General features: G+C 42.2%; 1 protein-coding gene across 1 annotated transcript in view; it reads left to right on the top strand.

Moving 5' to 3' along the window:
* Positions 1-268: 268 nt before the first annotated feature.
* SEC16B (SEC16 homolog B (S. cerevisiae)) overlaps positions 269-14,924 on the top strand; it is a 71,626-nt gene continuing 56,970 nt past the window's right edge. The window contains exons 1-9 of the mRNA XM_006867100.1: positions 269-558; positions 2,802-2,914; positions 3,940-4,060; positions 5,493-5,601; positions 7,520-7,664; positions 8,406-8,545; positions 8,889-8,950; positions 11,255-11,390; positions 11,859-12,089. Of these exons, the coding sequence (XP_006867162.1) occupies positions 269-558; positions 2,802-2,914; positions 3,940-4,060; positions 5,493-5,601; positions 7,520-7,664; positions 8,406-8,545; positions 8,889-8,950; positions 11,255-11,390; positions 11,859-12,089 (1,347 nt within the window). The remainder of the gene's footprint in view (positions 559-2,801; positions 2,915-3,939; positions 4,061-5,492; positions 5,602-7,519; positions 7,665-8,405; positions 8,546-8,888; positions 8,951-11,254; positions 11,391-11,858; positions 12,090-14,924) is intronic.

Below are 14,924 nucleotides of genomic sequence, written 5' to 3'. Positions count from 1 at the left end.
TTGATATAATTGTCTAGCCTGTTCTTATTTCATCTAGCGGATTGAGGTTGTTTTTTCTGAATTCTCTGTATCAGTATCCATGTGGCATTTTGTAGAAAGAATTTTTCAGAGGACAATAGCTGTGTCTGCTAAGTTGTCTTCTTCTTTTTTTTTTTTCTTCACAAAACCAATCAATTAAAATAGTGATAATTTATTTTGGTGTTTATCTTTAGGAAGATAAAACAACTACACAACTGACAACACCCAAGAAAAATCAAGAGGATCAGGGATGGAACCTTGGGTTCCCCAGCAGTCACCTCAGCCACAGGGGAGGTCCATAGCACCGTCAAAGGATCCAGAGGGAGGACTTTTGAGAGATGAATATCATAGACCTTCTCCTCACTCTCGATACAGTGGCGAGCGATTTCAGCAGTGGCAAGACATCCGAGGGAGCCCCCAGCCACAGCAGGACCCTAGGACAGACCACCAGCAGCTCCAGCAGCCACACAGGCCTGGGGAATGGCATCAACCTGTGTCTGGTGTTGACTGTTATGAGGGTGGTTATCCCAGGTATTCAAGGTATGGCTTTAGGGTTTGAAATGGATCCAGCTCTCCTTAATGCTTATGAGTAAATTGTTCTTTCGTTCTTCCTTTTTTTCCTCCTCTTTTTCTTTCTTCTTCACTGTAATGGGTTGAACTGTGTCCCCCCAAAATATGTGTTCTAAAATTTTAAGCTCTATGCCTGGGGTAGCGTAGTGGTTACGAGTCAGGTTAGTAACCTCCAGGTCAGCAGTTCGAAATTGCCAGCCGTTCCATGGAAGTAAGATGAGGCTTTCTTTTCCTAAAAAGATTTGTTGTTGTTGTTAAGTACCATGGAGCCCGTTCCTACTCGTAGTGACCCTGCCCAGTATTTCTGAGGCTGTAAATCTTTACAGGAGCAAAAAGCCTTGTCTTTCTCCTGCAGAATGGCTAGTAGTTTCGATCTGCCGACCTTGAGGTTAGCAGCCCGATTCGTAACCACTATGCTACCAGAGCTCATTTACAGCCTGGGAATTACTGTACAGGGTCGCTGTGAGTCCGAACCGACTCCATGGCATACCACCACCACCACGATTGGTGTTTCAATTTTCTTTTTTGTACTTTCTTCTTTCTATCTTTCTGAATTCCCAAATGCTCCAGAATTCTGTTGTACAAACTAGCAACATGTATCCTAGAATGTTCACCAATTACTATAAGATCTTTTGTTAAAGAGATTAAACTGTTACTGATGACTCTAACCAGTTACTACAGCAGAAAATCCATCTCCTTAGATTGAAGGGAACAGAAATAGAATGAAAGGAAAGAATGCTGTCTGCCTCTTGGAACTGTACAGGCAAGAAATAGGCCAAAGGAATTACATCTGCTGTCTTTCAAGAAAAGAAAAGGACCATCCCTGGAGCAGCTTGGAGATCAGCACAACTGTTGAAAGGCTCCTGGAAAGCAGGATCTTCTCAGTTTCAAAGGGTTGGACCACAGCCTCCAAGGTTTTGGAGTTGGATATTCACCAAGCGGGATGGGGCTGCTACCCAAAGTTGAGAAGGCAGAGCTGCCATGTCCAAGGGGCAGAAGAACAGGGTCTGCTGGACTGAGGAGGTGGAGTCATCACTCAGTGGAATCGGAGAATAGGTTGCCAAAAGCCAAAGGAGCAGAGTTGGCATCCCAGTTAGTCTGACAGGCAGAAGTGAAGTCTAAGACCAAGGTGTCTCTACCCAGAATCCAGAGATCATTTCTAACACCCAGAATGTGGAGGATAGGACCATTGCCTATATGTTCTGAGAGAACAGAGGATTGTTTTCAAGCCCTGAGAACTAATGTAATTTGTTCTTGCTTGGTGCTCATTATTCCTTCTTTTCCTCTAACTTCTCCCGTGTGTAATGGAAATGTCAACCTTGTGTGTGTTCCAACATTGTACTTAGAAAATTAATAGTTGTAGTTTAGATTTCACAAGGTCATACATGAGGAGGAATTTTGCCCCAGGATGGAATATGCCTACAGATTTAGGGTGGAAATTATGACAGTTACGGTAAACCATTTTGCCCCTATGAAATGCTAAAGAATGATTGTTGTTGTTGTTGTTATGTGCTGTGGAGTCGGTTCCAACTCATAGCAGCCCTGTACAGAGTTTCTGAGGCTGTAAATCTTTACAGGAGCAGAAAGACTCGTCTTTTTCTCACGGAACAGCTGGTAGTTTCGAACTGCTGACCTTGTGGTTCACAGCCCAATTCATAACCACTATGCTACCAGAGCTCCTTAAAGAATGATTAATTGATAATAATACTAATAACATCAGCTTCCTTTTCCCAGTCCTTTTTAGATTGTTGAATTCTCCAAGAGAGATATGTTAATGACAGTGGCTATGAAAGTCATCAGATTTAAGATAGTTCAACTTGATTTTTTCATCTCATTTCCATTTGTAATATGCATTGAAGTAACAATGATATATGGGGGATTTGCACAATCATCTCATGAGGGAGGGGCTTTCTAGGATAACATCAGAGCAAGGTTTTCTCCTTGTATTGTTGAATGTAATTATTATGAGTGAAAGAAGAATATGTAAGAAAAGAGAATTAGGCATTTGGTTATGGTTTTATGATGAAAAGTTTTCTCCTCTTTTAAAGGATTTTCTTTCTATATGACTGAGAATTGATTTTGGCTTTCAAACTTTGTCTATATTGGGGTCACAATTCTGTTCTGTGCATTTGTTTAGTTTGTCAAATCTGGCATTGACTTCTCCCTTAACCACACTCATCTTCAAATGAACAGCCATCTTTGTGATGTTTTAGGCCAGGCTATGAGAATCGTTACCAGAACTATCATTCTCCAACCCTGAGGGAAGAATATGCGTATGGAAGTCATTACTATTATGGACACTCACAGAGGCTACCTGGAGAAAGAGGTATGGAATAATCTCTAAGAAATCTTTGAAATTTGGGGATGGTAAAGCTGGTCAGTTAGGCAGAGTAGGTACCAAAGAGGCCATGCTCAGAGCTTCATCTTGGACAACCAACTGGGCTAAAGTAGAGGCTCTCCTTTCCTTCTTTTTTGTCCAGACGAGACCAAGGTCAGGTCACTACTCTTAGATGTTTTGGGAAGAAGAGCTAGGAAGAAGTGATCTTCTTTTACACATGTACATGATGGTACTGAAATAACTCTCATTATGCTACTAGTAATATGGACAGTTTGCACTTTCTCTACATTTCCCCTACTTCTCTTTACAGCTGAGATTATAGTATCTGATCAAGTAACAATAAAGTCAGTTTTCAAGGGCATCATTTGTGCTGCTGAGCTGCAACCAACTGAAGTATGAATCTGATTATCACTGCACTCAGAGCAGACCTCAGGCTCTGGCCCATTGGTGCTGAAGAGGCTAGTATTAAGATTTTTGGTGTGTGTTAAAGATAGCTTCTGATCTGCTAGCAAACAGAAAGTCTCTTTAAACATTGATTGAAAACACACACACATACATACACACAATCACCACCATGATACAATTGTCTACCAGTACCAGATGCCATCTCATGGCAACTCCATGTGTCAAAGTAGAACCGTGCTCTGTAGAATTTTCAATGATGAATTGTTTTGGAAGTAGATCACCAGGTCTCTCAAAAGGGATCTCTGGGTGGACTTGAACTTCCAATCTTTTATTTCAGTTAGCAGCTAAGTGCATTAACCGTTTGCACTGCCCAGAGAGCCTATACAGTTCTACGAAAGCATGCTAATAGTTTCAGAGAGGACTGAGGGATATATGAGTTAAGGCCTCCCTGGTGACATCTATTTAATTCAATTTAGTTAGCATGGTTGTTTATTTTTAATTTTGTTTTAAAATCAACTGTTCCAGTAAGTCAACATAACAACTTGCTAGTAAATTTCTGAACTTTCAGAAAGTGACCTGTCTTTATTTTGTTTTCTCTGAGGGTGCAGTTCCAAGGCAAGGGAGTCCTTATACCCAGAATGAAGATTACCGAGACCAAAAGTACTTCAATGAACAGTATCGTGAAAGTCAGAATAATTCGTTTGCAACAAATAATGAGACCCAGTTCCAGTAAGTGTAATAGGAGGGGCTGGTTTAGCCTAACTCAGCTACGTTATGGCATCTGGTGCTTGGCCCCTCAGCAAGCAGCCAGTCTGATTTTGCTCTAGCCACAGAGATACTAGACAAGAGCAGGATTACCTGTGGCAGCTGTTCGCATGGAGCTGAGAGGAAGAGACGTGTATCTTCTAGGAGCAGTTCTGGGACCTGGGCTAGTCTGCATCCTGTGAGGCCACTATTCTTTGAGTTGAAATCAGTTTGATAGGACCAAGTAGATCTGCTTCATAGGGTTTCTGACACTGTAAATCTTTATCAAAGCAGACTGCCTCATCTTAATCCTGTGGAACAACTGGTGGGTTTGAACTACTGACCTTTTGGTTATTAGACTTTAACACTTAACCCATTGCACCACAAGGGCTCCTTTAGTGCTCTAACCCACCCATTGCCACGGAGTCCATTTAGACTCATAGTGACCCCTGTATAAGGTTTCCAAGGTTGTAAATATTTACAAGAGCAGAAAGCCTCATCTTTCTCCCTTGGAACAGCTGGTGGGTTTGAACTGCCGATCTTGTGTTTAGCAGGCCAATGATTATCACAATCCTAAAGGAGGGCCTTAATTCCTCTGTTAACAACAGAACAGATGTGACTGGGTCTTGCCTAGGCTGAGGTACTTCTCCTCTGCCCACTCTTGTGCTCCAAGGATGGGATAAGACAGAACAGAGAGGAGGTTTTTGCTGCAGTATCTGCCCAAGTGGTAGCTTGGTGTGGTACTATAGGATAAGTACTGGACCACAAGGTTGGTTTGAACCACAGGTGGCAGTTCATACCCACTAGCCACTCTACAGAAACCCTACACAGCATCACTATGAGTTGGAACTGACTTGACAACACTTAACAGGAACTTTATACCCAAGTGTCCTTTCCCCTGGTGCCTTTACTCTGGAGCTCATGAATCTCAATGCTGTGATTAAAGCCATCCCAGGTTGTGGCACTGTGGGTTAATGCGCCAGACTGCAAAGCCATTTGAACTGCATGGTCAGTGGTTCAAGCTCACCAACTGCTCTTCAGAAACCCTATACAGGGTCGCTATGGGTTGGAACTGACTCAACGGCACTTCAAAACAACAACAGGTTGCTATGAGTTGGAACTGACTTGACATCACTTAACAATAACAACAGGATGCCAGACTGCTGATACCAACCCGTGTCTGCAGAGTCTGAGGCTACTTCGTTTGCTGTGCTCTGGACCACAAGGGCTTCTGGTTTTTGCTATTTATAGACTGGAGTGGGGAATGGGAGGGAAATGTGTTTCCCTGTGGCATACAGCTTGCCCTGACACCTGCTCACACTTTTAATGAGCACAGCAACCTCCAGCAGACAGCAGCACAACCTTGCTGGGATTGGCTCAGGAGCCCCTCTCACCCATTCCATTCATTTCCCCATAGATCTAAGAGTCGGAACCCTTACAGAGACAGTCCTGCTCCCAACTCTGGACAGGAGAGGCCTGGGGAAGTGTTTCCTGAGAGCCTGCTGCCTGGGGCCCAGAGGAATAAGGTAACCTGAGGTGACATGGGATTAATAACCTGTGACAGACACCAGAACTGGCATTGTCAGCAGTGGAAGGACAGGGTCCTTGGGGATGAGGGTCTCCAGTGGTCAGCAATCTGAGGGGTGTCATTCCTCCCCTTTAGACAGAACCTCTACTCACACACTTCTTCCCTTCCCTGCCTTCCTGTTTTGGCCTCATGGATCTTGGTTCCTGATCTGGCCCTTCTGTATTTTTATCAAAATGGCTGTATCAGGAAATATTGTCATGTTATTCCAAGGTTCTGGGAAAAAGGGGGAAGAGGCCACAACCAAGTGTTAGCATTTGATTCTTTTTATGGAACCCCAATAGACTAGCAATTTGTTTTACCCAGAAAGTTGGAAGTTGTTAGAATCTTTTAATTTAGGTCAGAGAGCAGGACTGGAAACCTTTCCTGATGTTTCCATCTTTCTCCTCTAAATTCTTTCTGCATGTACCAGCTGGGCCACAAAAGGAAGCTTTTAATAAATGTATCCCTTTAGAATAATTATAGATTTATGGGAAAGCGTCCAAAAAGCTACAGAGATGAACCCTTGATTTCTGACAGCCTTGTATTAATTTTGCCTCCATGACAAGATTATTATGATTTTTGAGGTGTTTAACAGGGCAGGCTACATATTATAATTACTGATGGGAACAGCAGTACAATAAGAGCAACCATGATGCATGTGCATTGCACTTTACAGTGTGCAAGGAGAAGCTGCACTCATTGTTTTACTTGTATGCTCTTTGAATGTAAGTTCCATGAAGGTGTTGTTATTGTTGTTAAGTGTTGTCAAGTCGGTTCTATATAGGGTTACCAAGGAGCGGTTGGTGAGTTTGAACCACTGATCTTGTGATCCAAACCAACCTGTGGCCCAGTGCTTTATCCCCATAGTACCATACCAGGACTCCCACTGGATCCCTGCAGTAAGGTCCAAAGCCTACAGCATAGCAGGTGCTCAGTTACTAGTTGCTGGATGAATATGTAGGTCTATGGAGGATTCCTGGTGTGACGCTATGGGCCAATGCATCAGACTGCAAAGTTGCTTGAGCTACAAGGTTGGTGGTTCAAGCTCACCATGTGCTCTTTGGAATGCTATACAGGGTATCTATAGGTCGGAATAGACTGGACAGCAGTTAACAACAAATGGAGGAGGTGGAGAGTTCTCACCTTTCAGGTGGAGGCCTGAATTCAATCTCTAGTCAATGTACCTCATGCACGGCCACTCCCACCCATTACTGGAGGCTTGTATGTTCCTATGAAACTAATCAGGTGTCAGTGGAGTTTCTAGTCTAAAAAGAACTAGAAAGGCCTGGTGATCTACTTCCAAACATCAGCTAATGACAACTCTATGGATGACAAGGACCTGATCTGCAATTGATCACGGAGAAGGCACAAGACTAGGTACTGTTTTGTTCTGTTGTACATGGAGTCACCATGAGCTGGGAGCAAACTCAATGGCAGTTAACAGCCACAGAGGGCAGGTTTGTTGTTGTTAAGTGCTATTGAGTTGGTTCTGACTCACAGTGACCCTGTATAGGGTTTCTGAGGAGCAGGTGATGGGTTTGAACTGCCAACTTCATGGCTCGAAGTCCATTGCTGATCCTACAGTGCCACACCAGGAGTCCTGATGAGTATATACATTAAAGAGAGTATTATGCTCAGTGCTTTGTTCACGGTCACAGCTGTGAGTTATTGACAAAGCTGAGAGTTGAATTCAGGCCTCCTGACTCTGAGAACTACACTATGTCCACTAGACTATAATGTATCTCTCAGTAAATTCTTGGCCTTTGAACACATTCATTTGAAAATATGAATCTTGTGTATTTTGAGGACCATGTGTAAGGACCGTCTCTCTAAAACTAATTCTGATTCTTGCTATGTGTTTTCATTGTACCTTTCAGCCATCATTGACCAGCAAGTCCAACCTTCTTCAACAGCATGAGTCTGGTCTCAGCTCCAGCGGCTATGAGCTCAGTCAGTACATGACAGAAGCTTCTGAGCAGTATGATCCTATGGCATCAGCAGCTTGGAGTCCCCTTCAGGCTGGTGGGTCCGAAGCCATCAAAGGATTTAGTTAAGTCTAATGAGGAAAGAACTGGGTGGCGAGTTTCTTAGAAAATCAGCCTTAGGTCATGTTTCCAGGAACAGATCTTTGTTTGCCTCTCTTGCTTCTGTAGTCTCCTTGGCAGAAAGACCAACAGGATGGCTCCATTTCCAACATTTCCCTTGTACAGGCCATTGCACCATCACTGATTCTTGGAAGGGAACACTGTCTCTAACCACGATCAGGCTGCAGAGGAGGCACTCAGAGGTGCTTTGTTGTTGTTGTTAAGTGCTGTCAAGTTTGGTGCCAACCCATAGTGACCCTGTATAGGGTTTCCAAGGAGATGCTTTAAGTAATGGGTAAAGAAAATGAAGACTGGAGAGAATTAGGTAAAGGCAGGATAAAATTGCTTGGTCTGGATATAGAAAACTTCTCATGAGTAGAGACTGTGAGAACCAGGGAGTCTACCAGAGCCAGTGAACTCTGAGAGTCTCACTGTCATTGGGAAAAACTAGGCTTCAATGGAGAGTTATCATTTGGATCACATCATCAAATCCTTGTATTATGATCTGATGTATACTCAGAGCCTTAAAACTGACTTGGAACATGAGCTTTCTGTAGTCTTGTCCCCATCCACAATCTTGACGTTGTCTTAGGTGGAATTTGGACAGAAATATGTTTCTAAACTAATGAAGCAGTGGCAGTAATGCTAATGGTGTTCATATGTGTCTATTGGTCAGAAGGTGTCTCACAAGCTGGCCCCATGAAGTTCTACGTCCCTCATGTGTCTGTAAGTTTTGGACCAGGAGGTCAGCTGGTGTGTGTGTGTTCCAGGTCTCCCACTGATGGGCAAACAATGCTTGTGGAACTGCATAGCATGGAGGTAAACAAGATCCTGTACCCCCAAAATGTCAGCATGTGGCTTACTCAACTACTATTAACATACTTCCTTTCCCAGACTTTTCCAAGAATGGGGCACTTTGATGGGGGAACTGAACTATGCGTTCCCTGAGTTGGGGGGTGCAGAAAGTAGGGGTGACTCTTTTCTGGAAATAGTAATGCCGAGATAAAGCAGTTTGTCCTGAGATGATATTGTCTCTTCTTCAGCAACAAGATGACACTGATCACATCCTAGAACCATGGCCTAGGGTTCTAATGCTGGACTTGACCAAAAGGGGCACTGGGTGGACACAATTGGAAGACCAAATATGCTCTTTTTGTTCCAGATTATTCTTGGTGACTCTGAGGAACAAGAAGAGATGAGAACTTTCTTAGGACCCCTGATCAGGTACTTTATCGCAAAAGCTGCTACGGAGTGATGCCTGAGATGAAGGCAGAGACGATGATGTGGAGAGAGATGGAGCAACTGGGGACTTTAGACCCAGAGAGGGACAGGGGCTGTGTACTGGTGATGGGGAAGGGGTAAGGGGGGCAGGCTTGTAGGATATACCTCTTGGTTGGTTGATGATGCATGGAGGGTATTATAACCATGGCAATGAAACAATATACAATAGGATGAATGTAAAACTAGTGTTCTCCCATATAAACTATCATATAATTCACAATAAAACATTAAAAATAAAAAAAACTGCTGGGAAAGCATCTTGAAAGTTGGAAATTTTCTGTGCTACAATACAGAGTCAAATGTGGACAGAACCACGTTCAGTTGAAAAGCAGAAAGAAAAATTAAGAGTTTTAAAAAATCTAAAATCAGCTTCATTTTGCAAAATTACATAGTACAAAGCTTAAGTGTTCAGTGTGATTAATAGATATTCGTAGGAAAACAGAGCACAACTTTGGAAATTATAGACAAGGGGGTAATAGGGAACATTCTTGCAGCAGTGGGCTCTTTTTGGAGAGGAGGTTGGCAACAGAATTATTGGGGTTACTGAACAGTGTCCAAGTCTGCCCTCTGCAGGACTGAACTAGAACTGCTTTCAAATTCCTTGTAATGCTTTTAATAAATACATTCAGGATGCACTCTGGTGGTACAGTGATTCAGTGCTTGAGCCCACCAACTGTGCTGTAGGAGAAAGATGTAGCTGTCTGGTTCTGACCTGATTTGCAGTGTCTGAAATCCTACAGGGAAGTTCTACTCTGCCCTACAGGACCTCTATATTGGAATTGATTTGGCAGCAATGAGTTTTGGGTTTTTGTTGTGGAGAGTCCTGGCTGGATGTTCAAGAACCTGGTTCCCAAGCCCAGGCGTCCCAATGAGTCCATGTGGGTAGGGCCAGTTAGCTTTCTCTGAACCTCAGCTTCTTCTTATGAGAAAAGATGTAAAGGCCACTCTGCCTCCTTCAAGTGGTGGCTGTGAGACTCGGGTGCGATCAAACTCTTTATAGCTCGTCCCTACTCCTTAAATCTAGTGCAATTCTGAAGCTCTCCCTCCAACAATATCCTCATATAGTATTCTCACAGCTCTTTTCATTAAAAATGATTGTTGCCTCTATTCCTTTTGGTGATACAGATGTGGGGTAGACCACTGAGTTGGGTCCTAGAACACTCAGTTACTGGTTTCAGTTTGACTTTGGCTTTATTGACTGATCGGGAGCAAATGATATGCCTATTTATTGAGCACTTAACATATATTTATTTATTTACTATTATTATTTTAAAATAAGTTTTTATTGTGAATTGAGTGATAGTTTACATGGGAGAACATCAACTTTACATTCATTTTTATATTGCAGTGATTTATATTATATTGTATATTATATTATATTGCATGAGTCATCAAACATCATTTGCTTCTAATCCCTGTTTTTCTGTTTGTTTTTTTTAATATACACCAAAACACCCAGGAACACACAACCATTCAAACAACCAAAGGGTACATACTGTATGCCTGCCTCCAGGCCGCCAGCACACAGCCCCCTCCCTCCCTGAGTCTAGAGTCCCCAGCCGCTCCACCTCTCCATGTCATTGTCTCTGTCTCCATCTCTGGCATCATTGCTTCTCTGGATAGGGTCCCGCACTCCACTCTTGTCCCTTGATGGTCCCAGGGTCCTCCACTCCTGGACTGCAAGATCAACCACTCTCCTCCTTTTGTTACAAAACGTCTACCTTTACATTTGCAACAATCACAATCAGTCCTGATAACAATTATTCACTATTGAACCACAAGAGTCTTATCGCCATCTCCTTTCACCAGCCCCGTCTAGACAGGTTGGAAACCATTCAGTTGAGCAGTTAATATTTGCCACACATTTTTGTAATTCTTCTTTGTATAGAGTAGATGTTTCATTATCCCTGTTTCAGGGGAAAAAGTGAGATTTTGAGGAAATAAATAATTTGTCTAAGGTGAAAAATGGCAGAACCAAATTCAAACCTAGGGCTGTGTGACTCCAAAGTTGCTCTCCTAATTGCCACCCTACATAGTCATGTCAGGTCTCGGGGCCTCCGTTTCCTTATCTGCAAAATAGATGAGATGTAGAAGGTAATCTATGCTGTCCTTTCCTGTTGTACAGACTCAGTACCTCAGCATGGGGGTGTCAGGCTTCCTTCTAAATCCCAGCCCAGCCAGTGGGCTCCACATTGGAGTCCTGGATACGCCTGCCACTCACTTTTTGCTCCCTGAAATCTCCCATAGGGAAGATGTACACAAGGTGGATATCATGACGTTTTGCCAGCAGAAAGCAGCTCAGAGCCGAAAATCAGAGACACCAAGGAGCCGAGACTCAGCTCTGCTGTGGCAACTGTTGGTTCTCCTTTGTCGACAGAATGGGGTGAGTGTTACCACTCTGATGTGGGTTTGTTGTTGTTGTTGTGTGCTATAGGCGGGGGTAAATTGGATTGAGATTTAAGTATTTTGGGGATGGATAAAGAGTAAGCCTATGATCATGAATGCAATATTAAAGAAGGGAACAATTGCCCCAGGGTAAAAATGTGCCTCAAATGTCACCACTTAGTTTACTAATGATCTTGGCTCTGCTGCTTCTCTGCCTTGACTGGGGCCTACCACCCAGTTCTGTGCTATTATACCAGCCAGGCAACATACCTATGAAATCATGAATATTTTGGGGAAATTTTGTGGCTCCTGACAGGGTGAAAATAACCATGATAGTGAAGCAGAATTTTGAAATACAGAAATCCAAAGAAGGACTGCTTTGTATTTGTGTTTGTGTGACTGGCCTCTGGCTGCTAGCAAAGGCACTAAGAGGGTTCCCACTCAGATAAGCCTCTTTGCCTTGCAGTCCATGGTGGGGTCTGACATAGCTGAGCTGCTGATGCAAGACTGCAAGAAGCTGGAGAAGTACAAGAGCCAGCCCCCCGTGGCCAACCTCATCAATCTGACAGATGAGGACTGGCCAGTGCTGAGCGCAGGGACCCCAAACCTGCTCACTGGGGAGGTCCCCCCAAGTGTGGAGACACCTGCGCAGGTTGTGGAGAAATTCACCAAACTACTCTACTATGGAAGGAAGAAGGCAAGTATGCCCTGCCTCATGCTGCTTTTACACTTGTAGAAAAAAAAGTAACCACCATTTTCCCCCAGGCCTCCCTTATCCCCCAGTTATATGAGTAACACACAGTCATTCTAGAGTATTTGGGAATTAAAGAAAGGTAGAAAAAAGAAAAGTACAAAAAAGAAAATAAAAACACCAGTGGTGGTGGTGGTGTGTAAATCTTTACGGGAGCAGAAAGCCTCATCTTTTTCCCACAGAACGGCTGGTAGTTTTGAGCTGTAGATTTTAAGGTTAGCAGCCCGACTCCTAACCGCCATGCTAATAGCCTTACTATTAAAAGATCACTAGTTTTTGTGTGAATAGCCATTTTCAGTTCTTCCGTTACGCAATGAGCCTCATTTAGAAATGGGTTGTCTGTGTAGGTATGTTTTGAGTCAATCTCATAAAAAAAGATGAAAAAAGCGAACATTGATGTGCATATGTTTACTCGCATTCTTGTATTTTTTATGGATATGTACCAAGTAGAGGAATTGCTGGATCATAAGGTATATCTATTTCCAACTTTCTGAGGAAATGCCAGACCATTTTGCAGAGTGGTTAAACCATTTTACAGTCCCACCAGCCATGCAGGAGGGTCCCAGGCTCTCCACACCTTCGCCAGCATTTGTTGTCCTCTGCTTTTTAAAACATTTTCACCCTGCTAAGTCTTTCTATCTATAAGCATGGTATATTCTTCCATTTTTGTAAATCTCTTTTGGTTTCTTATACTAGTGTTTTGTAATTTTCTTTGTATAGGTCTTAGGCTACTCTGGTTAGATTTATTCCTAAATATTTCACCTTTGGGGGACTGTTGTAAGTAGTATTGTTTTCCTAATTTCCTTTTTCAAGTTGTCTTTATTAGTATAGAGGAATTCAACTGATTTCTGTATGTTGCTCATGTACTCTGCCACTTTGCTGAATTTTCCAATGAGTTACAGTAATTTTTTTTCTTAATCTTTGGAATTTTCTATGTATAGGATCATATTGTCTGCAAATAGAGAGAGTTTTACTTCTTCTTTGCCAATTTGAATGTCTTTAATTTCCCTTTTTGCCTTGTAGTTAGTTATGGCTAAGACTTCCAACACAATATTGAATAGAAGTGGTGATAAAAGGCATCCTTGTCTCATACCTAAGAGTTGTCACTTTTCTATGGCTACACAGTGTTCTGTGGAAAAATTATAACTTTAACTAAGCTCCTATAGGAATCCCAATGTGGCACTGTAGGATGAGCACTGGACTAGTAACCACAAGGTCGGTGGTTCAAACCCACCAGCCATTCCTCAAAAATCCTATACAGGGTCTCTGAATTGGAACCAACTCAATGGCACTTGATAACAACAATAACAACCCCTATAGGTTGATATTTAGATTGTCCAATTTTTTGCTATCGTCATTTTTTCCAGTGTGAGAGAATATATACAAGGAGACTTTAAAAAAAGTTAGTGGAAAAATCGAATTAAAAGATAAAAAGAAAAAACAAATTTTATTTTTCAACATAAGCTCCATCAAAGTCAAGACTCTTGTAATAGATGATTCCAGTTATTTAGTCCATCCCTAAAGAACTGTGAGTCTTGGGAATGCGACCATGTTAGTGCAATCTTCTTTGCATTATTAAGTGAAGAAAAATGAGTTCTCTTTGAAGATTTTTAAGATTAGGAAACAAAAAGAAGTGAAGGAGTGAAATCAGGACTGTAAGGTGAATGGCTAGTGTGTTCCCATAGAAACTCTTGCAAACATTGCCGTTGTCTGATGAAGGGAATGAACTGGAGCAGTCCTGTGGAGAAGAACTCTTTGGTGAAGTTTTCCTGTGAAAGCTTTAGTTCACTTTCTCAAAACACTCTAATAACAATCAGGTGCTATCATTTTTTTGGCCCTCCAGAAAATATCCATACACCTACAAGGACAATTCCAACCCACCAGCTTCTCCTTGGAAACCCTATACACGGTCATAATGAGTCGGAACCAACTCAATGGCACTTACCAACAACACAACAACAGAAAGTCAACTCAAGATGCCATAGTAGCCCCCCAAACTGTTGCCATGAGCTTTGCTCTTAACTGATCTGCTTTGTTTTGACCAGACTCTTTTCATCTCTGGGTAGTCATTGCTTTGATTATGCTTTGTCTTCAGGATCATACTTTGCCATGTTTCATCTCCTGTTACGACTTTTCCAAGAAATACTTCAGGATCTTGATCCCACTTGTTTAAAATTTCCATTGACAGCTCTGCTTTTGTCTGCAGTGTATTTGGGTGCAACGGTTTTGGTACTCATGGCATTGGAAGTTTGCTCAATTTGAATTTTCCAATCAGAATTGTGTAAACGGAACCAATTGAGATAGCTACCTGTGGTGCTGATGATTGTTTCTGTTGTGAATTGTTGGTCCTATTCAATTAAGACATGAACAGAACTAGTTGTTTCCTAATAAATGGATGTGGATGGTCGGGTCCTGTGGGCTTCATCTTCAATATCATCTTGTGCCTTATTAAAACGAGTTATCCATTTGTAAACTGCTGATTCCTTTGCAGCATTTTCCTCGTAAACTTTTTGTAAAGCCTCAGTGATTTTACCATTCTGCCACCCAAGCCTTACCATAAATTTGATGTATGTTCTTGCTTCAATTTTAAGAGAATTCATGTTGCTTGGATAGGGGCTTTTTTTCAGACTAATGTCTTATCCTTTGTTAGTGTGAGTTTATTTTGGTTCAAAAACGTTTTGAAATACATGCATAGTTTTTCCATAATATGTCTTTTTTTTTTTTTTTTTTTTAAGGTTTTTATTGTGGATTGAGTGAAAGTTTACAGGGCACATCATCAGT

This window comes from Chrysochloris asiatica, unplaced genomic scaffold (genome assembly GCF_000296735.1).
Source record: "Chrysochloris asiatica unplaced genomic scaffold, ChrAsi1.0 scaffold00100, whole genome shotgun sequence".
Lineage (NCBI taxonomy): Eukaryota > Metazoa > Chordata > Mammalia > Afrosoricida > Chrysochloridae > Chrysochloris > Chrysochloris asiatica.
This window is presented reverse-complemented; position numbering and strand designations above follow the sequence as displayed.